This window comes from Penicillium pulvis, assembly GCF_028828015.1.
Source record: "Penicillium pulvis strain IBT 33274 chromosome Unknown contig_12_segment0_segment0, whole genome shotgun sequence".
NCBI lineage: Eukaryota > Fungi > Ascomycota > Eurotiomycetes > Eurotiales > Aspergillaceae > Penicillium > Penicillium pulvis.
In genome coordinates, this window is record NW_026643072.1 from 527074 (window position 1) to 550365 (window position 23292).

General features: G+C 47.2%; 10 protein-coding genes across 10 annotated transcripts; 3 read left to right on the forward strand and 7 right to left on the reverse strand.

The window, feature by feature from the left end:
• Positions 1-531: 531 nt before the first annotated feature.
• On the reverse strand, positions 532-1340 carry N7503_001423 (uncharacterized protein; the record flags this gene model as incomplete). Its single annotated transcript, XM_057060970.1, has 3 exons — positions 532-734; positions 811-925; positions 1005-1340. The coding sequence occupies 3 exons, from the start codon at positions 1338-1340 to the stop codon at positions 532-534; spliced, it is 654 nt and encodes a 217-aa protein (XP_056924932.1).
• A 1250-nt stretch (positions 1341-2590) lies between these two features.
• N7503_001424 (F-box protein) lies at positions 2591-4722 on the forward strand (the record flags this gene model as incomplete). The annotated part of the gene is made up of 3 exons (XM_057060971.1): positions 2591-3057; positions 3113-4186; positions 4692-4722. The coding sequence occupies 3 exons, from the start codon at positions 2591-2593 to the stop codon at positions 4720-4722; spliced, it is 1572 nt and encodes a 523-aa protein (XP_056924933.1).
• Positions 4723-4907: 185 nt separating this feature from the next.
• N7503_001425 (uncharacterized protein) lies at positions 4908-6335 on the reverse strand (the record flags this gene model as incomplete). Its single annotated transcript, XM_057060972.1, has 3 exons — positions 4908-5531; positions 5617-6135; positions 6186-6335. The coding sequence occupies 3 exons, from the start codon at positions 6333-6335 to the stop codon at positions 4908-4910; spliced, it is 1293 nt and encodes a 430-aa protein (XP_056924934.1).
• A 1358-nt stretch (positions 6336-7693) lies between these two features.
• On the reverse strand, positions 7694-9218 carry N7503_001426 (cytochrome P450; the record flags this gene model as incomplete). The annotated part of the gene is made up of 4 exons (XM_057060973.1): positions 7694-7912; positions 7976-8110; positions 8174-8782; positions 8844-9218. 4 exons carry the CDS (start codon positions 9216-9218, stop codon positions 7694-7696), a joined length of 1338 nt encoding a protein of 445 aa, XP_056924935.1.
• Positions 9219-9790: 572 nt separating this feature from the next.
• N7503_001427 (MBL fold metallo-hydrolase) lies at positions 9791-10853 on the reverse strand (the record flags this gene model as incomplete). Its single annotated transcript, XM_057060974.1, has 3 exons — positions 9791-9908; positions 9963-10718; positions 10780-10853. The coding sequence occupies 3 exons, from the start codon at positions 10851-10853 to the stop codon at positions 9791-9793; spliced, it is 948 nt and encodes a 315-aa protein (XP_056924936.1).
• A 582-nt stretch (positions 10854-11435) lies between these two features.
• On the forward strand, positions 11436-13104 carry N7503_001428 (uncharacterized protein; the record flags this gene model as incomplete). Its single annotated transcript, XM_057060975.1, has 4 exons — positions 11436-12367; positions 12438-12629; positions 12719-12911; positions 12976-13104. 4 exons carry the CDS (start codon positions 11436-11438, stop codon positions 13102-13104), a joined length of 1446 nt encoding a protein of 481 aa, XP_056924937.1.
• Positions 13105-14098: 994 nt separating this feature from the next.
• N7503_001429 (uncharacterized protein) lies at positions 14099-14959 on the forward strand (the record flags this gene model as incomplete). Its single annotated transcript, XM_057060976.1, has 1 exon — positions 14099-14959. One exon carries the CDS (start codon positions 14099-14101, stop codon positions 14957-14959), a length of 861 nt encoding a protein of 286 aa, XP_056924938.1.
• A 667-nt stretch (positions 14960-15626) lies between these two features.
• On the reverse strand, positions 15627-15848 carry N7503_001430 (uncharacterized protein; the record flags this gene model as incomplete). Its single annotated transcript, XM_057060977.1, has 1 exon — positions 15627-15848. The coding sequence occupies one exon, from the start codon at positions 15846-15848 to the stop codon at positions 15627-15629; it is 222 nt and encodes a 73-aa protein (XP_056924939.1).
• A 1591-nt stretch (positions 15849-17439) lies between these two features.
• Positions 17440-18746, reverse strand: N7503_001431 (uncharacterized protein; the record flags this gene model as incomplete). The annotated part of the gene is made up of 2 exons (XM_057060978.1): positions 17440-18039; positions 18111-18746. The coding sequence occupies 2 exons, from the start codon at positions 18744-18746 to the stop codon at positions 17440-17442; spliced, it is 1236 nt and encodes a 411-aa protein (XP_056924940.1).
• A 3741-nt stretch (positions 18747-22487) lies between these two features.
• On the reverse strand, positions 22488-22972 carry N7503_001432 (uncharacterized protein; the record flags this gene model as incomplete). The annotated part of the gene is made up of 2 exons (XM_057060979.1): positions 22488-22673; positions 22838-22972. The coding sequence occupies 2 exons, from the start codon at positions 22970-22972 to the stop codon at positions 22488-22490; spliced, it is 321 nt and encodes a 106-aa protein (XP_056924941.1).
• Positions 22973-23292: the final 320 nt, after the last annotated feature.

The window sequence follows — 23292 nt, forward strand, 5'->3', positions numbered from 1 at the left end:
AAAGAAATTAATAAAATAACAGCAAAACAAAGGAAAGAGCATCAAAGTAAGTTGATCTCCGCCGCAGCAACACAGCCACCAGCTTCCAGTCTTTCTGCGAGGCCTGCTGTGTCTGCCAAACTCCTTTCGAGGTTGTTGCACCTGCTGCGCCCGCAACTTCGCCGCACCTCCCACACCCTTCGCACCACTACGTCCTCGTTTGGGCCTCATATCATACTACGAATAGGAAGTACGTAAAGCTTCGTTTATACACATGGATCTAGCAGTTCTGGAGTTATAAAGGTGCCATATGTGGTAGGCAGCATTGAGTAGAAGCTTCGATCTGCAAGTCATCCACTACACAGAGCGACGCGCGGCTCTGGTAATCTTTTGCCTCCCTCAAAAATGCGGTATGGCATTGTATATATGAGCTAGAAGAATCTGGAGTGTCAAGATTTAAAATATAATAATATGGAAGCGGAAGACAGAGCCAAGGAGAAAAGGGTGTATGAAGCTACTCCTAATATCTAATCATTCTAGGTATATATCTATCTATTTGCCGAAGACCTTCAGGCGGGTCTCAAGAGGCTGGAAAGTCTTCTCGCCGGCCTCGGAAGTGGGAGTACCGAAAACGAGCTGGGCATCCAGCTTCCAAGAGGCGGGCAAATCCCAGGTCTTGGTAATCTCGGCATCAATCAGAGGGCTGTAGTGCTGGAGGTTGGCACCGAAGCCTTCAGACTCAAGGGCAAGCCAGACTAATGGGTGTTAGAATCATAATGACTTGTCACGGTCACCTAAATCAATAGGCGACAGTAGTTCATGAAAGCTTACCGAGGTACTGAGACATGGCGTTGGACTCCAGGGCAAAGGGGTCGAACTTGTCGGCATAAATGGCGAACTGCTCCTTAATGGTGGCGAGAGACTCGTAATCGACAAAGAACAGAACCTTTTTTCATGTTAGCGATCTGAAAGATCATATAGGCTGGGCCAATTGGTCCAGTAGAGCATGATGAGAAAATACATACAGTTCCGTAGGCAGCACGGAAAGCATTGAGCTTGGGCTTAGTGGAAGCCTCATAGGCCTCCTGGGTAAGAACACCGGCAGCAACGAGGCCCTCCATGGCGCTAATAGCAATATCCCACACCTTCTTGTGCTCCTCCTTCAAGAGAAGAACGACACGGGAGGTCTGTGTGTTAAATGAGCTGGGGACATGGAGAACTGAGTCCTCAACAATGCGCTCAATGGCATCATCGGAGATGGGGCTCTCGGCCTTAAGACCATAGTAAGTGCGGCGGCTCTTGACCAACTCAAGAAGAGTGGTAGTGGCCGGGTTCTTGAATTCAGCAGCGGTGGAGCCCATTGTGAAGTCGATTTGGGTGTTTTATTGATGGTGGAAATGTTTTAGATGGGAAAAAAGAGATCGTAACGGGTTGTGGGCCGTATCTATACTACGTGGCACTGAAGAATTGTGCTCTACTAACAGATGCGTATGCACTGCTTGAATTACATTATCCCACATGTCAATGTGGGATTTTTCTTTCCCCTGGTTCCTAATCCAGTCCGGTCAAAGACTAAGCCAATAAAGCTTGTCAAGTGCTCGCAATATCTCCACCGGATCATAACATGCGGCGCAAATCGTCCAATCAGAAGATTGCGGCTGTCGGGAGTTTTGTAAGCGAATCGGATGTTGGCTGCATCCCGGCCGAATATGTCAGCGTTACAAAGCACCAGAAATGGCAACATCTTCACTGCTAAGCCAACCGCGGAAAATGGTTCATGTGCGGAATAACGTTTCAAAGTTGCAAATTGATGGATAGCTGGGCAGAACCATATTTTACCGAGCGATTATTTGAGACTTTATCCGATAGCTAACTCAATATATATTACAGCACGTCCCGAAGCTAGTGCAACTGCCCACACTCTTCGAGTAATTCTGTAGCCCCGCATATTAGAGATAGCCCCGGAATAATCAAAATTCTCATACCGATCTCGATACCGTGATTCATTTGTATCTAAATACGGTGCCTCGTCTCGTGACTGGACTGGCGGATCAAGAGAGCTAATGATTTCCATAGAAATGCAAACAAGTCAAACACCAAACCTAGGAGCCTCGGGAATCTGGCGATCTGCCACAAGTTAGCCGCAGTCCTCTCTTCTTGACGCACTGTAACACACTTGGTGGAAGCCAACACACAATGATGTTAATAGGTTCCTCAGTGGCCTCTTCTTCCTTGGGGATGCTTTACACTCCTTTCACGATGATAACAGTTTGAGTATCTAAGGAGCTTCTATGGCCGGGTTCAAGTTTCCATCATGCGGTAGCTGAGTGCTGGATTTTCTGAAGCAATCCAAAACTAGCTAGAGTGTGCAATACTCATAAGAGATTTAGCTCTGGATTTAAAACCACGAGGTGCCTGGTATGAAGATTCCTCGCAGCTCTATCATCCAGCACAGATACAGACAAATAAAACATAATTTCCGCGGGACCTTTCCAAGGCAGAGATACGGATGCCTAGACTGATGCCTTGACTAGTGCATCCACGGGGCGCAACCCCAGATAAATTGAAACCCGCGACCCTGATTTGCAAGAAATTATCCTACATTGCCAACATGGAAGTCCTGTCCCTCCCTCTCGAGATACAGGTTATGATTATTGCCCGTGTATCATCGATTGGTGATCTGGCCGCTCTATCGCAGTCATGTCGGTCAATACATCGCCTGTGCGACATGAAAACACGCGAACGGTTCTACCAGATCCGTGTCGGGCAGAAAGACTCCAGCATCAACAAGACTTTTGACCTCGTGATGGAGATCCTCAAGAACCCTAAGCTGGGGAACTATGTACGGGAGATCGTGCAGACTAGACAGCCCAGTATGGAGCACCACTACGTCCAGACGGCAGAGCAGTGCGACCTCAGTGTAGGCGATAGGGATCTCCTCCACGTGGCTGTGCGAAAGGCGGGGTTTGCCGGCTCCCAAGAAAGCGCGGTACTCAACATGCTTATGCAAAACACCAAGAAGCCTCCAGGTGAAACCAGCGAGCCTTTCAGGTTCCCAAATACCGCTTATGGATTCGAGTAAGAATTTCACCTCCTAGCAAGTTGCTTAGCTGAGCGCTCACAAGATGAACAGCCATGGTCAGATTCATGGAATCTTCATTGCACAGGCTTTGGCCGCGATTCTCATCTCGGTATCACCCAATCTGGAGTCCCTAGTGATGACACAACCTTTCAGTGTATTCTCTGGATTCTACAGGGGTCGCGAGAGGCCACAAGAGGATGTTGTTCAGTTTCCCCTCGATCGACTTCTCCGTCGGGCCAATGCGAAACCGGCTAGTACTCCGTATCTTCACAATCTTCGCAAGGTGTACATGATAGTCGACGATGAAAACATGGATGACCGTTTCTACATGCCCATGGACTTCTTGGAATGCGCAACACTTTTCGACTGCCTCCCGTCTATTGAATCCATTAGCACCGATGCCCTCTGTGACGATGAAGAAGGCGAGGCGCGCGTAGTGCTAGAGCCCAGATCGTCCAATATTAGCAGATTCCAGATCCACCACTCTGCCCTCCCATCAAATTTCCTTGTCTCTCTCATTCAGTCCTGCAAGGTACTGCGAGAATTCCAGTACTCCATGGGTGGCCGGTGCGTGTTAGGAGGTTGGTTTGCTCCGTTCGATGCCAAGACCTTCATCAAATCGATTTGCCCGCACAAAGACACACTGGAAATCCTGGATATCGACGCCGAGTGCAACATGCACTATTTCAACCCATCTTGTTTCGAGGAGGATCGGGTTGACCAGGAAATTGATAAACAGCAAAGAGCGCACGAAAGTGATATTGAAGATGATGAACGCCAAATGCTCCAGTCACTCTCGAGTAACAGCGGGTCACTGAAGGAGTTTCGGGCCTTGAAGCGATTGAGTGTGGGCATCGGGTTTTTGGTATATTTTGCCATGGGTGTCAGAGAGAATAACGAGCCAACACAACCATTCCTGCTGCCGGAGGCTCTCCCCGAGAGTCTGGAATATCTTTGCATTCGGGGGTACGAGAAAGGAAAGTGCAAGAAGTGGGATGCACATATTGATGCCTTGGTCGCGTCATTTGTCTCGGGCTCATCGGGGATCAAGGAGATTACAGGAATTGAGGTGACCATTCCCAATTCCGAGGATGTGGATGATCCAGACGATGACAAAGACTTGTTGTGGATTCCGACGTATAGTATTGACGACTAGGTCAAAGTCCATTTTGACTCGGAGAATCCTCTTTAGTTGAGCACCTCAACTAATCGAATTTAAAGTAGCGCAGTATTCAAGATCCAGGGAGTCATATTATTGAGTACATACCCAGGTACCTACTTGCCTACGCAACTCTATAGACTACGCTGGAACGTGCAGGTGATTAAAGAGTGATGCCACTGAGCCACCTTTTCTTACCTATATCATGGCTCCAATGAAGCGTTATTTCGTATATTGATGTGAACTAAGCGAGGTGACTTTGAATGTGATTACGTAAGGCGTTCAACAATTTTGTGTTCAATTATCGCGCTCCGGGTACGAAGCTAAGTTATGGTATCTCAACATCCCTCGCTCTGAGAGGCTGGCGCTCTCGCTAGGTCATATTGATAGGCAATTTGGCACCCTTTCAAACGCGGAAAGTCAAAAAAACCAATAAAGAAAACGAAAAACGTCATGTAACTCGCACGTAAGCAATGCAACAGAGGTCGAAGAACGATTGTAAGGCAGAAAAAGTCAATAACTGAAGTCGCAAGCCATAAACATGACGTCGAAGAACATTTGAAGAGATTGTAAAGAGATGAAAATGATGCACGATTCGTAAAGACAATGTAAAAAACGAGATTCAGAAAGACGATTTCAGTGTGTAAAGACAGTGGGGGTTTGTAATGATAGTATGAGACAGTGTACCTAGGGTCGTTGGACCAACTCCTCGGTAGAGAAGCCTATTAAGTCTGCCGTTAAAGCACTGCAAGATTTGGACATGGCATCTTTGATGCCTGAAGACTGGGACGAATCGTTTATCAAGCCACCCATGACCTGCAGTTCACTGCTGAGGCTTAGGGCACGTAATAACTCTTCTGGGTCCCCCTCTCTGATATTTGAGATGAGAAAGTTGACTCTTGGCTCTGGCAGCGAGACGCGATAACGGATCAATTCTATGACCTTGGCAGAAAATTTCTGGTTCACGATCCACCATCCTAGTCTCGTCAGGGGTTTGTCTTCTGTCGTAGTTTTATCATGCTGAGAGGTCGCAGGGCGTGGAGACTTGGAACGTGGAGACCTGCAACCAGGAGACTTGGGAGGAGGAGACTTAGGGGGAAGACCCGGGCCTTTTATAAATTCCGCGAGCTCCTCGCTACCCATAGAATCGTCAGACCCCTCCTCTGTTCCGTCACCCTGGGAGCCCTGAGGATCGGGAGTGCCGATTTGTGTCGCGACATTAACGAAGGTATTTCCCGCTGTATTTGCGAAACCCTGAGAGACAAAATCCTGGTCCGAGAAAGTCGGAGTCTCGCCTGCGGCGACTGAAGGCTGGAAAGCTTGAATTGAGAGCAGTGGTACGAATGTCGCCCTTGGATTTAGAGCCAATTGCTATCATAGGCAAATCTGTACGCACATGCACGACGAGTCGACCTGTCAGGGCTCCGACATCGACAATGCCCTTTGTGATGTCAGGGTCGTATAAAATGGACGAATATTTCCTCAACTCAAGCATCGTGCTTGAGAACGCCTTTGATGCTTCCACTGCGGCGGGGGGAGCCAGGACATATCCAAGGGACATGGTGTCTGAAACATTGTCCTTTTTTGCATTCCTTGGGGTCCGTGTCTGAAGTAGATACCCAGCCGCTTTGCACCAAGAGCCGCCCAAGATGTAGACATCTTTGAAAACTGGGAACCAGGGAAGGCCGTGAGCCCAGATGATCATGGGAGGGTTTCCCTTAGGGACTCGAGAACCACGTGGGCACCGTGAGAATCGAATCGAAAGAGAACCTGTTCTTCCGTTCCTCGTATGAAATTGTCGCGAGGGAAGTGGTATAAATGTTGCCTTAGTCCTGGAGGCAATTGCAATCACTGGTAAATCTGTGCGAATGTGCACGATGAGTCGACCTGTCAGGGCTCCGACATCGATGATGCCCTTTGTCGTGTCAGGATCATGTACCCAGTCGCGGTACACCAAGAGCCGACTAACAGGTAAACGTCTTTGAAAACCGGAAACCAGGGAAGGCCGTGGGCCCAGATGATCATTGGGGGGTCCTTAGGGACTCGCGAGCCACGTGGTTCACCGTGAGAATCGAAATCGAACGAGAACCTGTTCTTCCATTCCTTGTATGGCATTGTCGCGAGAGAAGTGGTATCAATGTTGCCTTGGTCCTGGAGGCAATTGCTATCACTGGTAAATCTGTGCGAATGTGCACGATGATAGAAGAGGGTGGAAATTCGAGGAAGCTGTATCAAAGAATATGATATGAATATATGTTGGAAAGTGGCATATAGCAAATTTAACTTTTCAGTTTGCTCTCAGATGTCACTTCAATTTCGTATCACTTTCATATCACAAAATGTTTTCGTGCTTAATAAGGCACTCAATAAGGCAATCAAACTCCAGAGTAATCTGCAGTAGATGATGTAGCTGGAGTTGAAGCTTTTGCTGATCCAGATGAGCCGATTGTGATCTCCTCATATCGAGGTTTAACTGCTGCGTTGTGCGATTTTTGTATTTCTCCCGAAAAGGTATGCGAATAAGTGGAGACTAGAATGTTAGGGGATGCAGCTGATTTCAGCCTCGTTATTGAATGGGCAGCGAAATTTTAGGACCCCACAAGTGCTGAGAGTGAGCTGAAAGAAGACTGGGCGGAAGATGAATTTCGTTCAAGGTGAAAGCTCTGAAAGATTGAAGCTTGAAAGATTGAAGCTTGAAAGATTGAAGCTTGAAAGATTGAAGCTTGCAAGATTGAAGCTTGAAAGATTGAAGCTTGGAAGGTTGAAGCTTGAAAGATTGAAGCTTGAAAGATTGAAGCTTGGAAGGTTGAAGCTTGAAAGGTTGAAGCTCTGAAAGGTTGAAGCTCGAAAGGTTGAAGCTTGAAAGATTGAAGCTTGGAAGGTTGAAGCTTGAAAGATTGAAGCTTGAAAGCTCTCTAATAATGATCGTGCTGAGCATAATTTGACAGCAAAGAAGCGGGTAACTCGGGCATATTTCGATTCAGTACCATTTTAAAGTTGATTCACTAATATTTCACTTAGAGTTCCAAAGCTAAGTATTCGGAATATCTTTCTCAGCGTAGACAAGACGCTGCTTCATATTATCCTGCAATACCTGGCTGTATTATCAACGCTTGCTTCGGCTTCAGGAAGGTGGCTGGATATTATCACTAGTTGGTAGCGAAATATGCGTTTTTAGAAGAGGATGAATATTCAGTTTTCCACAACAACAAAATCTCACAGGATCCTCTTCAGCACGATTCCCATCATCATCCTCACCCCAGACGGTGAAAATTGTATATGCAATCTCTTTTAAAAACGCATGTTCTTAGCGATTTCTGCAATCTCATTTGAGGATTCCAGCACAGCAGTGGCACCAGCATTTATCAATACGTTGCAAATAGTTGGCATCGTTTTGAGCCCGCAAGACGATGACAGTTTTAATATCACGGATGCATATTAGAGAACGATGAATTAGTCCTGATTGGCGGGATTTAACCCTCCAACCCTTTTCCATTCGAACCTAAACCATCTTTTTTCAGGTTTACTAGACATCGAAACTTCTGCTTGACGAACCAAGCAGTGTTGGTTTCCCAGGGCTGCTCAGATTGCTCCAGCTGGATGTGGAAATTCCTTAAAATACAAGGAATAACCTTTGACATTTCCAAAAGACTGATGTTCTTCCCAATGCAAGTTCGAGCCCCGGCGCCAAACTAATTTTTATTTAGCGTTGGACTAGTCATCCGCGGTGTAATCATTGAAAATAGGAAACTTACAGAGAGAAAGTTTGTTTCCATGATTGAAACCTTGTCTTTGTCTTCTAACCATCTTTCGGGTCGGAAAGACCCAGGATATGGTCCATATATCCTTTCATTCTGTTGCGAGACCCAAGGGTTTGCCCCGACCAATGTCTAAAGCAAGGGTTAATATTCGCTCTTGATTAAAACTGTTGGGAATAATATAGGTCATCTTACGCCTTGGGGGAAGAACCTGCCAGCCAGAGTAGCTCCTCCCTGCGGAACCACACGTAGGAGAGGGTAGCCTGTCGCAGGGTGAAGGCGTAGTGCCTCCTTTATACAAGCCTGAAGATAAGCCATCTGCTGGGACTCACGGTAGGTAACAGGTTCACCCCTAGATCTTCCAAGTCCCAGCATTACCGTGTCAACCTCTTCTTCAAGTCTCAGGAGCTTTTCTGGATTTTTAAGAAGGTAATAAAATATTGCACTCAATGAGATGGCCGTGGTATCGGAGCCAGCAGCAATGTTCGCCCCAATCGAATTGAAAAGATCCGTATAGTTTATTTTATCGGCATCAAATCGAATGAGGAGCTGGGAAAGAAAGTCCGTGCCCGGCTTGTCCGATGTACCATCAGAGTTTGACCTTGCTTTGATTTGCCCTATAATATAGTTGGATATTAGATCAAACGGGATAGGGATTCTGAGACATCGGGCAATTTTCGAGAGAATCCAATGGAATTCAGCAAATATTCCCATCCGACTGCCGTAAACCATGCTATCATGGATAGCACCCAGGATGCCGTTCCAGTCTGATCCGGCTTGGAGGAAGCCGAAAGATTCACCAACCTGAGCATGATATTAGTCAAATTGAAGAGCCAAAAAATGTTGATATGGCGGTGTCGCTGACTGTGATTTTTCCGATGACATCGAAAGCATAGAATTGCATCCACGTCGGGAATTGAAACGGTGTCCCTGTAGTGGCAAAGGAGTTCATCTTCTCACATAGCTCACTGTTGATTTCATCAATGGTGGCTTCGTAGTTTACTAGCGAGCTCATTGAGTACAACGATGCCAACTTTCTCCGCTTGGTTGCATGCCGCCCATTGTCCAATTCGGAGAACAAGTCTGCATGGATTTTGTCTGGGTTTCCAAAAGCGTAGTAGAATGGAGCTTTCGTGAAGGCTGATCCAGCACCATAAATTTGACGAATGGCCTCTGGATCATCGATACTGTAGGTATCCGGGGAAAGCCGGACAATGGAGCCTGTATTTCTATTATTCATGATAGTCCAAGGTATGATTATGGGAAGCTGGAAGTGTACCATAGCGCTTATGCAGTTCAATATTCGTCTTCTCGAATTTACCCTGGCATACCTTGAGAAGCTCCCACAGTCGAGTCCACCGAGCAAAAAAGGGACCCGGGACAGTGCGAAGAGGGCTAGATAGAATCCGGTAAATCTTTGATATCACTAGATGAACTACCAAGGCAGTGGCAAGATAAAGAAGAATGAACATCATTGATCAGCTCATAACCTCTAAGACTGTTTTTGACATTTCACTAAAGACATATATATGGGCCACTGCATGGACCACAAATAATAGAATTCAACCTCCAGAAGCTTGCTTTTCCGGCTCAATGCCTCAGTTCCCCACCCCCCTGCGCTACTTGGATACTGGCTAAAGGTCTCCAAAGCGCCTAGGTGATCGACATCGGCTCTCCGCAATCGGTCCCCCTCCGCCCCGCCTCTCGCCACCCCAGTGGTCACCGACACGGTTTTGTACCGGGAGATTGCAACAAAAATAACATGAGGAAATTCATGTCCCGTCCACAGTTGAACTATATACACGGCATTCTTCAACTAGAGAACAATTCATATGGCAAGCCATGAGGGAGGTCCACCACCTTGGACTCGGTTTCTTTCTCCACTAATTCTGTCGCAGCTCTCGTATCAACCTCATAGGGTTTAATGAGACTATGCGCCAATGATCAGTAAGATAGGAGCTTCACATCAATAAGAAGAACTCACCACTCGTCATGCAAGCACCAAATGACTTTCTCCGGCATCCCCATCCATTTGACCAGGTTCGTCGCAAACGTCGCCGCGGATCCATCCCAAGGCCTACCGTTGAGATTGGCGCGGCCTGCGATTCCAAGCACCGCGACATCTGGCTTGGGGTCAATGCACTTAACGATTCCCTCATATGCGCCCAGATGCGCATTGAACAAAATGTTCATACTTTCTCCACCCTTCTCTCCGAGGAGGATGTTGAACATCAGTTGCCCCCCATCGCAAGCGGACATGACATTCGTTTTTTTGTCTTCGATCCATCTCGTAAAGGATGCAGTCTTATCATCCATATTGCTCTTTCCTATGAGTTCCTTCATGCGAAATATCCCGTATTCCATTCCTCGGGTAATATCCAAGGTACTGTCAAATGGCGTATTACCGCCTATGTATTCAGCCCCGGAGTCGAAAATGTCCGGCAACGTGGAGTGATCGCCAGGGATGAGACAGTGAAGGCTTGGCCAGATATGGAGCTCGGCAGTAGCAAGTGTATGATGAGGTTCTTGGGGTGCACCTGGAGGACCTCCGCGTAGAGCTACTTCTCCTGCCTTGGCTGCAGCGCGTACAGCTTTAGTAAACAGAGGGACCCGTTCACCTCCAGCGACAGGGACAAGTTGCTCCTCTGGAACGCCGGCATCGCGAAGGCGATTGATGGCTTCGCAGTTTGCGATGATGATAGCTCCTGTCTGCTTGGCAATTCTGTCGGCTCCAGGCAGACTTTCAAGAAAAACGAAATCAGTTATCTTGTCCCATATAACTTCTGTTTGATTGCACGTACTGGTCAAAGTGTGCGTGAGAGATGAGTATGTAATCCGCGTCAGTCACATCGTTTATGTTAAGGTACTTGGGCATCAATGAAGGCCGATCCAACCACGTGTCGTGGAATATTGTTAGCCCTGATGCGCGAAGGCGAAAGGTTGTGGCGCCTAAAGTGATAGGATTAGACCGTATCAGGACACACAGTTTGAAGAGAAATTACCAAAGTATTCTAGAGTTGCTTTGTTTTCCATTGTCGCAATGCACATCTCGTCCAAAATGAATAGTATGTGATCAATGGACAAGGAAAATGTACCTTTGAATACGCATCAAGAGCGTCGACAGACTGGCTAAGCGGAGTCCCGAGGCGTCCCTTTGCCCCACAAAGAAATCCATAAGCAAGTTCTCAATGAGTGGAGGGACCGGCAATTACCCTGGGGATGTGGCAGACTCCATTCAACTAGTTGATCATGGGGCATCGGCTCCCCGCAATCGTCATAGCAAGGAGCTCACTTGCCTCCGCCAAGCGCGGGCCCGCTTATCACCCTTAAACGCGGATATTCGATAGTCATCAGAAAACAAAATTAAATACAGTGATCAGCTTTCTATGATACAGCTGTTGCTTCCACAATATCTTTTTTTTTTTTTTTTTCATGCCTATAGGCGACTCGAGCCCAGATGTCAGAGTCAAGCTCATTCGAAGTTATCATTATTGGCGCTGGCCTGGCAGGCGCTTTGCTTGCCAATGGACTTCTTAACAACAATGTCTCCTTCAAGATCTATGAACGCGAGGTAGAGAATTCCAAGCGAGAAGGCTACCAAATTCGCTTGGGAGACTCGGCTGTGACCGGATTCAAAGCTTGTCTACGCGACGAGGATTTTGACGCAATTATTCAAAAGTTTGGACAGTCTGCCACTTCAGGAGCGGCGGCTCCCTGTCTCTATACGAGCCATTTTCAACCCATTCTGGACCTTACCAGCTTACCTACGTATTCGAAATCCTTTGCGATTAATCGGGTAGTCTGTCGCAACTTGCTCCTCAACCCTGTGAGACCAAGTGGAAATATCTGCTACGAAAAGGCCTTTTCTTCTTATGAGATCATTCACGACCCGTCCAATAGCAGTGAGAAAGTAAGGGTGCTCTTTACGGACGGTACATCCGACGAGTGTGATGTTCTAATTGGAGCCGATGGCAGCGGCTCACGGGTTAACAAAGCACTTGGTCTCAACAATCTGGTTAATATTGACACACATTGGTCCTTTTTGGCCAAAGGAAGCCTTCCTAAAGACCGACTGAGCAAGCTACCTGTCGAGCTTCAAAAGGGGCCCATTATAGTGTTCGCAAAAGGAATCTCCTTTTTCTATGCCTGTAAGATATATCCTTCATTTCCAGATCTTAGAGCTAACAAGGATCCTGAAGTATATATGCCCGCGAAGCGCGACACAGACAAGTCTGCAAGTGATAGTATCGAGTACGACGAGACAGAGGCCTCATTCTATTGGGGATTAAATGTTCCTAAAAGTCTATCAACTGAATATCAAGACTATGCAGATATTCCAAACCGCCTGGAGTTCTGCCTTGACATCATTCGCGACTGGGCACCAGAATTGTAAGAGCATATCCATGCATCTGACAAGCATTCATTTTGTTGATTAACTGATTCTGTTTTCCTTCAATAGCAAGACTCTGATCATGACAGGCCAAGATGACACACCATCCTCTGATATCTACATCACCCCCTTACGAGCCAGTACAAAGCCTGTGGCAGACTGGAGAGCACGCCTCCAAGAGGAGGGCCAGGAAGGGAAACAGGAAGGGCACTCTCGTGTCTGGCTTTTGGGTGACGCGGTGCACGCGATGCAGCCAAATAGGTACGAGTTCCATTCTCACAAAGATTCGAGACCCAATGCAGTCTAGGTACTTGAAATAAAGGAGGGTTACTGACACTTCGCGTCAACAGAGGGATGGGTGGAAATCAAGCAATGCATGACTGTGCGGATATCCTCCCCAATCTGCTAGAGCTGAACGGTATTGCCGCTACCGGAAGGTCCCCTACGGGCGAAGAGATCTCGTCGGCATGTGCAAAGTATGAATCGGCAATGATTGAGCGAGCCTTTACCTGGGTTTCGAAAAGCGGAGGAGCTTCGATGCCGGTGCGTAAAAGATCTAACTCCCCCAAGAGTATTCTAGCTAACTCTCCGTGCGATTGCTTGTTAGAATTTGGATTTTGATGGATACTTGGGCAAGTTTATCTCCATCTCTGGGAAAGTCCTTGTGCCCGTCGTCTCTGCCTTTCTTCGGGTGCCACTATTCAAACCGTCGGAAAAGAAGGAGTCTGACTGGTGACCTTTGGCTGTTGGTTATCTTAGGTTTGATTGAAGGCGTTAATTTCAATTGCTCGCCAACAACCTTTGCTTTCTGCTTCTGAAACACACGATTGTATGTTGTTGTATTTTAGATCCCAATTCATGAATATATATATGTATTTCACCACTTTTGAAAATCAATTATGGATAGATATAGATCGCTGAAACGCCTTCATACAGATGAATAATCCATCAGACTCCAAATAATTGACTATTGACTTCAATTGATGACCAAAACTTTCACAGGTTGCTCGTATTAATGATAGTGGTCCACTGTATCGTTGGAATCAACGTGACCGAGAAAATGCGGGGAAGTAATTGCTAGCGGCTGAAGTGGGGCATTCCACCGCCTTATGTTCACGGTAAAAAAAGTCTTTTTATTTCCCTATACCACCACATGTGAAAGCCACGTCGCCCCTCACTTTCTGTAATACAATTGCTGAAGCTTGTCTTACCTTTCATTTGATAACTGTTGTTTCCAAGTCTGTATGTACGCCCGATGTTGGTAAATGGGCCGGCAAGGATCAATTAAAGGGGTCGCTCACTCAAAAGAACGACTTCAACATCTCTTTTCGACGAGATGGAATGTCGCTACTGTCATGAAAAGTTCAACCGCCGTGAGCACCTTGATCGCCATCTTCGTCGCCATTCTGGGGCCCGGCCATACCCCTGTCCAATATGTTCACGGGCTTTCTCAAGGCAGTGAGGCTTCCGGTTATGAATAATCGTGTCAGTCAAACAAAACTCACTCATTTAATCTTAGAGACACGCTGAACAGACATCTGGTGACGCACGGTGCAGATGCTGAGGGTTTTATTACCCGCACAAGAGGTATCAACGCCTGTCAAAGCTGCTCCCAAGACAAAGTGAAGTGCAGTGGAATGCCATGTGCCCGCTGTCTCAATAAAGGTCGCCGATGCCTTCAACGGGGTCGGAATAAGTCATCGAGCAGTTTATCTTGCTCCGATAATTTGATGATCCAAAATTTTGACTCCAGCCCTGATTCTCCCGCTGTTGTCACCTCGCCGAGCAACATCGATACCGTTCATGGGCCCTTGTCGGTACCGGAGTTGACATCTGACTCGACCAGCTTAGGTCTCAACACGAATGGCCTAGAAGGCCCCCTGAGCAACCAAGCGGCTTTCTCCGATGTCCAGGATTTTTCGACGGTCGCCCTGGACATGAGCGCCGATTTCCCTTGGACGCTCGAATACACCGACTTTTTTGCTGAGAGTCATCTGATTTTCCAGTATCCCCAGCTTGAAACAATAGCCCAGTTGGAATCTCCACTACTTCCATTTGCCTCTAATACGGAAAGCAATCCAAACGGTGGTCCCAATAGAACACCTTCACGGGGTCCTTCTCGAGCGCGAGATCTTCAGAGCGACGGTGAAAGGTCCTGTCCAACAATCAGAATACAAGATCTGCGTCAGCTGGGGTCATCAACTCCCGTCCAGACTCTCGCAATGCAAGCTACGGACGACGATATTATAATGGCGGAAAATTTCTGTCATGTGAATGTGCCATTGAATACTGTCTACCAATCTGTTTTCGCCTTTTACGAGCAACAGCACGATGCTCGCTTTCGGGAAGCTCCTTTCCCCAACATTTCTCTTTTCAACTCGTTCATCCAGCTCTACTATGAGCATTTTGATGACCAATTGCCCTTCATTCATCCGTCATTATTAGAGCAAGCAGATACACCTTGGATGCTTGCCCTGGCTGTGGCGTCTGTTGGATGTCAATATACCAACGTCGCTAAACGGGACACATATGTATCTATGCTTACCGATCTTCTAACACTATCTCTTCCTCTAGATGTATGTGGTGACTAGTCAATTTGCGTGTATATCTTACTGATTAGCCTGCAGGCTCTGCAATCCCGGGGTTGCGATACAATGCTACTAGCACAGTGTTTCTTGCTAAATGTAGTCAACCTCATGTTCAGTGGTTTCAAAGACCATGTGCTCCGTCTGCAAGTTCAACGAGCCTGGCTTGCTACACTAATGCGGCCATTTCTTACTTCTGCTGAATTTCGAGACTCATTACTATCCACAGAGCCAAGCAGCGTTCAACCCGATGGACAATGGCATTTGTGGATTCGTCGTGAATCAAAGAGGAGGCTTGTCTACTGTTTTGCGGGTGAGTAAAAAGAATATCTGGTTGATTACTGGGGCACAATGCCCATATATTTGCTGTTGTTTCTTCCGTTCAGCTGACATGGTCTCCTTTTGTAGTGCTGGATTGCTTTTTCTTCATCTTTCTGGGGATGCAACCGACATTTTCGGCAAAAGATTACGAGCAAATTCTTCCTTCAGCCGATACATTGTGGAAAATGCGCAATGAAGACGAGTGGAGTTCTCATTTGAGGGAAGGCAATGGTTAATACTCACCCACGTCTTTCCTTGAGTCATTCATAAGCTTATATCAGCCAGATACCCCACAGCCGCTCAGTCTCAGGGAGCTTTTCTCCTTGAGATGGACTGCGAACAATGCTTTTGTCTACTCGTCCGACTTCAGTAAACTGGTACTGCATCTTGTGTTGTTTGTGGAAGAACGACGAGCTATAGATGCATCCAACTCTTGTGCACTTCTCGACTTCAGTCGCGAGGATCGAATCTTGGACACAAACATGCGACCACCAACATCATACCGAACATTGGACTGGAAGTACGAGATGCTTGCAACCACAGGTGAATCCCTGACATCCGCAAGCACGAGCATTCTAGATGCAAGGGACACATTTTTCCATTTACTTGGGATCCTCAGACATATCCCACTGAAGCAATTATATGCCTATTCCGGATGGTATGCCTCAGAGGAGGATATCGCGGCATCAGGGACCTATTTAGCCGGTTGGATGCGAGATAATCCCGTTCTTGCTCGGAACTGTGTCGCACATGCGGGGGCCATACTCCGGCAAATCCGATCAACTCCCACCACTGCCTGCTATCACTACTTCTGTATACTCATAGCTTTCCTATACCTATGGACGTTTGAGCGATTGAAGCCTGACGCTTCTACGGCACATGAACAACACTGCCAACTCGATACAATCGGCACACTCCTCAAGATTGACCAGCGGCACGACCCAAGTGTAAGAGAGTGCTGGATCCAGGGTAATCCTGGTATATTGGTTCATATCACGGGTGTTGGGATGTTATCAGCTTCCGGGACTGCGCAACGCTTAGTAAAGGAACTTTTACGGGTGCTTGGATCTCGGACAGGATGGCCTACTTTTCGTAAAGGTTTGATTATTTGCGTTGGTCAACTTGTTAATGAGGCCTCGCCTACAGAAGTCCCTAGATAGCCACACTGAGCTCTATCTTCAATATTATTGATATTTACTCCAAAATTGGCTATTGCAACTTTGAGGTCAACCGAACGGTCAGATGCACCAGGTGAAACTCGCAGCAACAAACGAAGTTAGACTACATTGCAAATGGATTGGCGGGCAATCGCATATTGACCCCTTGGCAGTGTACCCTCTTTCTGCTGTATGAAAGTATACCAGGATGCGGGGGGGCCGATGCGGAGAGCCGACAAACTTCTGAGATTCCCCACATCTCCACCTTCCTATCTCGTCACGACGACTTTGAACCCGCGCTAAAGCTACTTTGCGATCTCTTATACACAAAAGTACTACAATAATGTCGAAGCTTGATTTAGCGATGGCAAACTGCCGATTCTGGACTCTAAGACAAATTCAAAATCCGTGCCAGTGTCACCCGACCCGACCGACATCTATATGGCACAAGACGAGACCGTCGTTTGTACATACATATACACACCACCTATTACAATAGATGGCCTTGATAATCCCCTCCAAATTGTATGAAAATCTTCAGCTGAATTGATTCCTCAGGTGTTGCCTCTGGAAAATTGAAAAGTGAAAAGTGAGAAAAAAAAAAAAAAAAAAAAAAAAGAAAAGTGGTTCTAGGCTAGCAAACGATGAGGGATTGGATGTCATTGAATTGAAGCTAAATGAACAAAATTGGGATATCAAACTTCGCTCGCCGTATGGCAATCCAACGGAAATTCCGCTGAGGTTTTGCCCCTTGCATAATTGAATTGCCGATCAGAGACAAGGTGGAGTACAACTCCAAACACGAAACGGCGGCTTAAACCGGGGCTCCAATCATCAAAGACATCTGATGATGGACGGTTTATGTGAAACAAATAGGGTATCATGAAGATGAAATATGTACAATATGGAACGTGATTAAAAGATCGTATGTTGGAAATCAGCGTGTATGTTGGAATCCAGCGTATATGTAGTCCGTAAAAAAAGAAAGTCGGGGGCATTGAAAATATCCTAATAAGCGGGCTCGTGGGTCACAGTAATCGTCGTGTGCTGGAACACATGGTCAACGGTGGTGAGTTCAACTTCTTCCTGGTTGACAATGGCTTCAGTCGAGCTGCCACCCTGTGCAGCACAAACGGTAGTGAATGGACCCTTCTCCTCCGTGTTCTGGGAATAGATGTTGCCGTAGCCTTGCTTCGTCTTATCGCGCGAAGCTTCCTTCGATCGGGTCTCCGACTCCAGCACAATACTCTTGCGAGTCAGGGTGTACTGTGCGACGTCACAGGCTCCGGATAGGGTCATCAAAGCACCTGCCACACAGAAGTATGTGACGCTTGGCGATTTTCCGCTGACGGATGCCATGCGACCGGCAGATAATGGCAGTGTCAGGGTGATGTAGACGATCGGGTAGAGGACCATGTATGAGACGACTCGATTGAGGCGTTTGAGACTCTCGGTGTAGCTGGATCCCAGAATCTTGGATTGGGAGATCTTGCGTCGGAGCTGGACGAACATGATGGCGTATAAGAGGAGGTTCATGAATTGGGCTGCGAAGATCCAAAAGTAGTGGGTGAAGAGACGAAGAACCGGGTGTTGAGTGGTCATCCAACACTATTGAACGAGAAGGCGTCAGTAATCAAGGACATTCAGAGATTGACAAGAGCGTAATAGAAAATGCTTACCCATGCGACAGAAGGCATCCAGACATGGCTGCCATAAATGCCAATTGGAATAACGACAAGGATGACCCCAAAGATCCAGAGACCGACCACAAGTGATACAAATACCTTGTGACTGATCTGGCGACCCAGACTAACATGCATGAAGGTGTGCAGAGCGATGGCCAACACGAACATTCCACTCATCGGGTCACCAATCTGAAGCCAGATGCCTTGTAAGAAGCAGCCTGGGTCTTCTGCATGAATAGAATTTTGGTCGATCCATCGCAGACTAACAATAAATCCAAGACCCTGAATGAAATCTGCCAAGGCCAAATTGTACATCAACACGACATACTGATTGTATCCAATGTAGCGCTTGTAGTACTTCTTCCAGAAAATGAACCGATAGGTAAAGAAACAAAGCAAAGAAAATGTCGAAGTGAGAGAAATCAGGGACAATGCTGCAATGGCAATCAAACCACGCCGCTGAAGCGCTGGAAGCGGATCAATAATCCATGATCCAGCAGCCGAATTGGCAGAGTTTGCCGCCACGGATTTAATCGAGTCGAATTCGCGGGGTTTGAGGCCATGGATGTCCTGAGAGGTGTTATCATTCAGCACCCACTGTGCCAACAAACTCGACATCAAGCTCGACATGGCGGCTGTATGTGTGTGGTTCAAGCGATTGACCCAGTGGGAAAACCTTGTGGAAACAGGCAGCAGGGCATCTTTAAGAAGATTCGCTGTTCTCAGATTGGACCAAAAACCCCTGAGGATTGGTTATCAACCCGCAGCCCCACGCTGATTCTGAGTAGCAAGAACATTCGAGACCACAGTTGATTGACGCGGGAAGATTTACGGGGTTTCCTGCCCTATCGATCACTAACATCCAAAAGACCAAAGTTTTGTCCACTTCGCCTTCTCCATGACCCCCCCCCTATGGTGGGTTTCTTCAGCCACTAGTCTCAGCCACTAGTCTGATTAAAAGCTTAACGAGTTTATGTTCAGCATGGAAGCCGGAGCGAAAGTAATTTCGGTGAGCGTAAATCTCCGGAGGCGCAATTAAAAGTGGTCCCTGTGCAGCGCGCAAATCCCAGCAGATCATCATGATCCTGCAGGATCAGTGACATATCAGGCTTAAAACAACAGTGCATAGGATTCCGCTACTGTAGTCCTACACGTACTTGAGACCCAGACCAGATAGGCCAACTTTGGAAAACAAAGTGTGCTCGAATGTCATGCAGCCAAGAAGCTGCCTCGTGGTCTTTGAGACTGAATTTTGAGCCACGCATTGTGGGCGATCGACACCATCTAGCCAATGGTCAAGAAATCCTTGAAAGTGGAGTGGATTGAAGGTTCACAATATCCCTGTTTAAGCTTGCCAAGCTAGCTGCGTATTGTCAGGGCTATCATAGGCGGATATTTCCGATTGGCCCCGCTGCTGCTCCATTGCAAGACTAGTTTTGTGGGTCTCGGCATGGCTGCCGACTCAGCGTACCGGAGGCAAGTCTGATACGCAATGCGAAATGAGTCAAGACGGTAACCGCACAGTTGCCTTGTTATTCTCTAATGACTAGTTCGTCTGAAAATCAGGCCCGGGGATGATAAGCTTGCTAGTCTTGCGAATGTCCTAGCTATTGGTGATATTGTCTCGTTGCTAGATTTTGAGGCGTTAATTAACCTTTGCATGATAGCTCTTCAGTGTGGTTTTAACCTTTCATTCTTCAAAAAAATCGGTCATTATTGCCGATCCAAGCGCCGTGTCTCACCATGTGGTGGCGAACCCGGGGAACGAAGCATGAATAAGGAGGTCTGCGGGCTTAGGCGTTAAGGGCTTTACTCAGAGATTTTTTGTGGAGAAAGTTTCAGTGAAGGTCGCGTCTCATTCTGATCACATGACAAGTAAACAGGGCGTCCAACCCCTTGACGAGCCTCGGGCCAATTTCATGCAGGTAATGACCCTCTATCATTTACCCAGGTTGACCATTGACAAATCTTTTCCCAAACAAATCAAGCCGAAAAGTGATCATTACGCACATAGCGATCTACATATTGGTTCCATGGTTGAGAATCCAGGTGTTCGATTTCACGGTGTCGATGTACCCCGTGCACCAACAGACCCATTAGTAGGGCCATCACCTAGTCCATGAAAGACACCAAAATTTATTTCCATGGTCTGCAAGTAAGCTATTTACCTACTGGAACCACTTCGGAGTCCACACCTGGTCCGTTCATGGTTACTGCTTCCACATCCCTGAGCTTCTCACACCATGACTGGCGAGCCAAAGATTCAGCCCATTTTCATACCCACTGCATGGACTGATGTATTCTCCACGGTGAATTCCAGAAGCTTGACGGCGGGACTGGTACCGAGGCGGTCCTGTACCTTTCCGATCGCACGGTTCCTGGTTCCTTTGTCTCCACATCCCGCAAATGCGTTCCAAGGTCCAACCAATTTCCTCAATGGGTATGTTTTCCGATCTTTCTGATATTCATACCTATGTGTTGTGATTGCGAATGGAGGTTATATCTCCCTTTTTGCTAGTATATTTAGACCCACGAAAACCTTGCAAAAAGGACGATCGCCGCTCGATTCATTTATTCGATCGATGTATTCTAGTATAGGGCCTGTGAGGTTATCAGAACGAGCCCCACTTGCAGAGAATTCAAGACTAGACTAAGAATCGCTTCGGCTTGCTCCAAAAAAAAGCCACCCATCTGCCACTAGCGAATCAACCACCGTGGCAAGATATCTGATGGATAGGATTTTGCTAGTCTGTTCGGTGAGATATCAGCCATCGGTATATTTGTCCTAGCCTAGAACCATGACGGTGATCATTTTCCTTGGCGGGACAATGCACTACGTATGCTATTACCCTATGTTCTCGGAAAAAGTCCGCCGACCAAATCAGAGGTGCAAAATATTAGCTCGATTTGGTTTGAATGGGTTCTGTGGAAGATCAAGCTGACTACGCAGGTCTTGGAGATTGATAGGTTTGTATGCTGGCGTAGCTGCCGGTGGGCCTTCGCGGGAAGCAAAGAAGTATCGCTGAGAGTCCCATCAGCAGCCTCTGGCTAGGCCATCGGGACTGACAGTGAGCAGATCTAACAAACCCATCAGCAAGGGTCTTAAAATGGTCTTCATGGGCCTAGTTCTCATGTCAGGGGGTGAACAGTGTGGTGCAATGGACCGTGTTGAGGAAGCTTTGATGCGCGTTCCTTACCAGTGCGCGCTGATCTCCCCACTTTCTACTGGAGTCATCAAATTAGGGACTCAAGCAACTATAGTGATAAGACATGGCGATCCTTATTGAATTTCGGGCCTGGGAAAGGATAACACATGACGTAAGACAAATTCCAAGCATGATCAACATGACCGCGCTGCAAATGAGAGCAAATAGGAAATGACTTCAAAGTCGGTGCTCCCCTCTGACCACCTTGGACACTTTGCCAACGTGGAACTATGACAAATAAACTACATATTCCAAAGGCCACAGAGTTTCAGCAATCTACATATCAGTGTCCTGGCGGTAATGCCAAAGTAGGAATAGCGAACTGAGTGTCTTCTTCTGTCACATGCTCTGGCTGGTAGGTCTGATCTAATTGCCACTATATCAGTGTCATGAGGTAACCGACTTGCTCCTTTAATCAATGAAAAATTTCCAGGCTGATGGTGTACACGGTTACGCATTCGACGCCGGATAAGCAGTCCGATGAAGAGTCTTACAAAGGCAGTGAATAGTCAGTATTCCATTTTGTTTTTGTATGTAGAACATATCTCTCTATCTTCAGAGCCCGTGCTCCTAGGTAATGGCCTTTTGCAACTGATATCTCCTGGTTTTTTGTGTATCGCCGATTATCGTCTATTATGAATTCTGGGCGGGTAAAGCACCTATTCGCAGGCTATCAATAAGCAGCTCCCTTATTAGCGGCACCTCTTATATATTGCGCTTGTATGTCTTGCGCCTAGACTTAAAGTGCTGCGACATGTTAGGATCCCTCCTTCTCGTGGGCCGTTTCGGGTATTTGAATTGTGGATTTATAGGCGTGATATATAACGTAGGCAACGGAAGATGTCATGAGCAGTGAGATGGGAGCCCGTGGAATCACAATTGACGTGTACGTTGAACAGAGATGGGTGCAATTTCGCCTCGCTGGAAAGACACTTAAGTTGATATTCGGATCATCTTCCACCATCTCGCTAGAGCTCCCTTTCCTCGTGTGCTAGAAAGACCCGCTAATAATATTGTTAGTGCTCTGGGAGACTTGATTCACACGTGTAATACGGACATTATTTGAGCCTTAGTCTCGCTCTGATAAATCGCACTCTGGTAAGCGAGTTGTTCGGTCGCGGCCTGTGGATCTGCCTTGAGGTTTTTTGAAGTTCGACTTCTAAACTCAAGAAGAAGCCTGCCCAGAAGCCTTGTGTCGGTCATTGCCAGCAGTATTTGGAGTCACGGCACCATCACTGGGGAGGCTTCGAGCTAGGCTGATCCTGCTTGGGGTAGCCTGTGTCGGGATGGCTTCACCACGAAACTGGCCCTCGGCGGCCGACCAAGAATAGCCTGTATCTTTCAGGAGGTCCTCAAAGTTTCAGTCATGCTCGTCATCTTGGAAAGGTTAGTCTACATGATCAGCATGGATAGGAATGGACCATACCTATTTGTTTCTGGCGCTTCTTCTCTGGTATTCTTGCTTTAAGTCATGAAAGTCTTGCCAAAGTATCCTCCACGACAATTGAATCTTACATCAGCCATGGAGACATTGTAGGTCTGGGGAGCCAGGCTGGTTGATCGGCCAGGGATGACAGGCCCATCGGCGTTAGTTGCGGTCTCGGGGGCGGAGCTGCGAAAAGTTGAGTATCCGCGCAAGGGACTGGCCATATTCAGTCGAAGTCGCTTTAAGGCCCCAGTACCACTGGCTCCTTGAGTTTCGGGAGAAGGCGCCACCTGGATCCGGTAGATCATGAAACCTCTCGGTGATCAGGCAGCGTTTTCTCGTAGACAGTTTCTAGCAGCTGAGAGCCACAGCACCGTCACACCATTGACTACACTTTTCCAAGTATCAGAATCCATGCGGTTTTTTTCCAGTATCTCGGGCCACGCTGACTCGGGGGAGGCATGACTGGCCATTGCTGAAGATCTGACAGTATTTAGCAGATGAGACCTTCTTGAGGAACGAGATTCTGTCGAAGGTAGGAAGA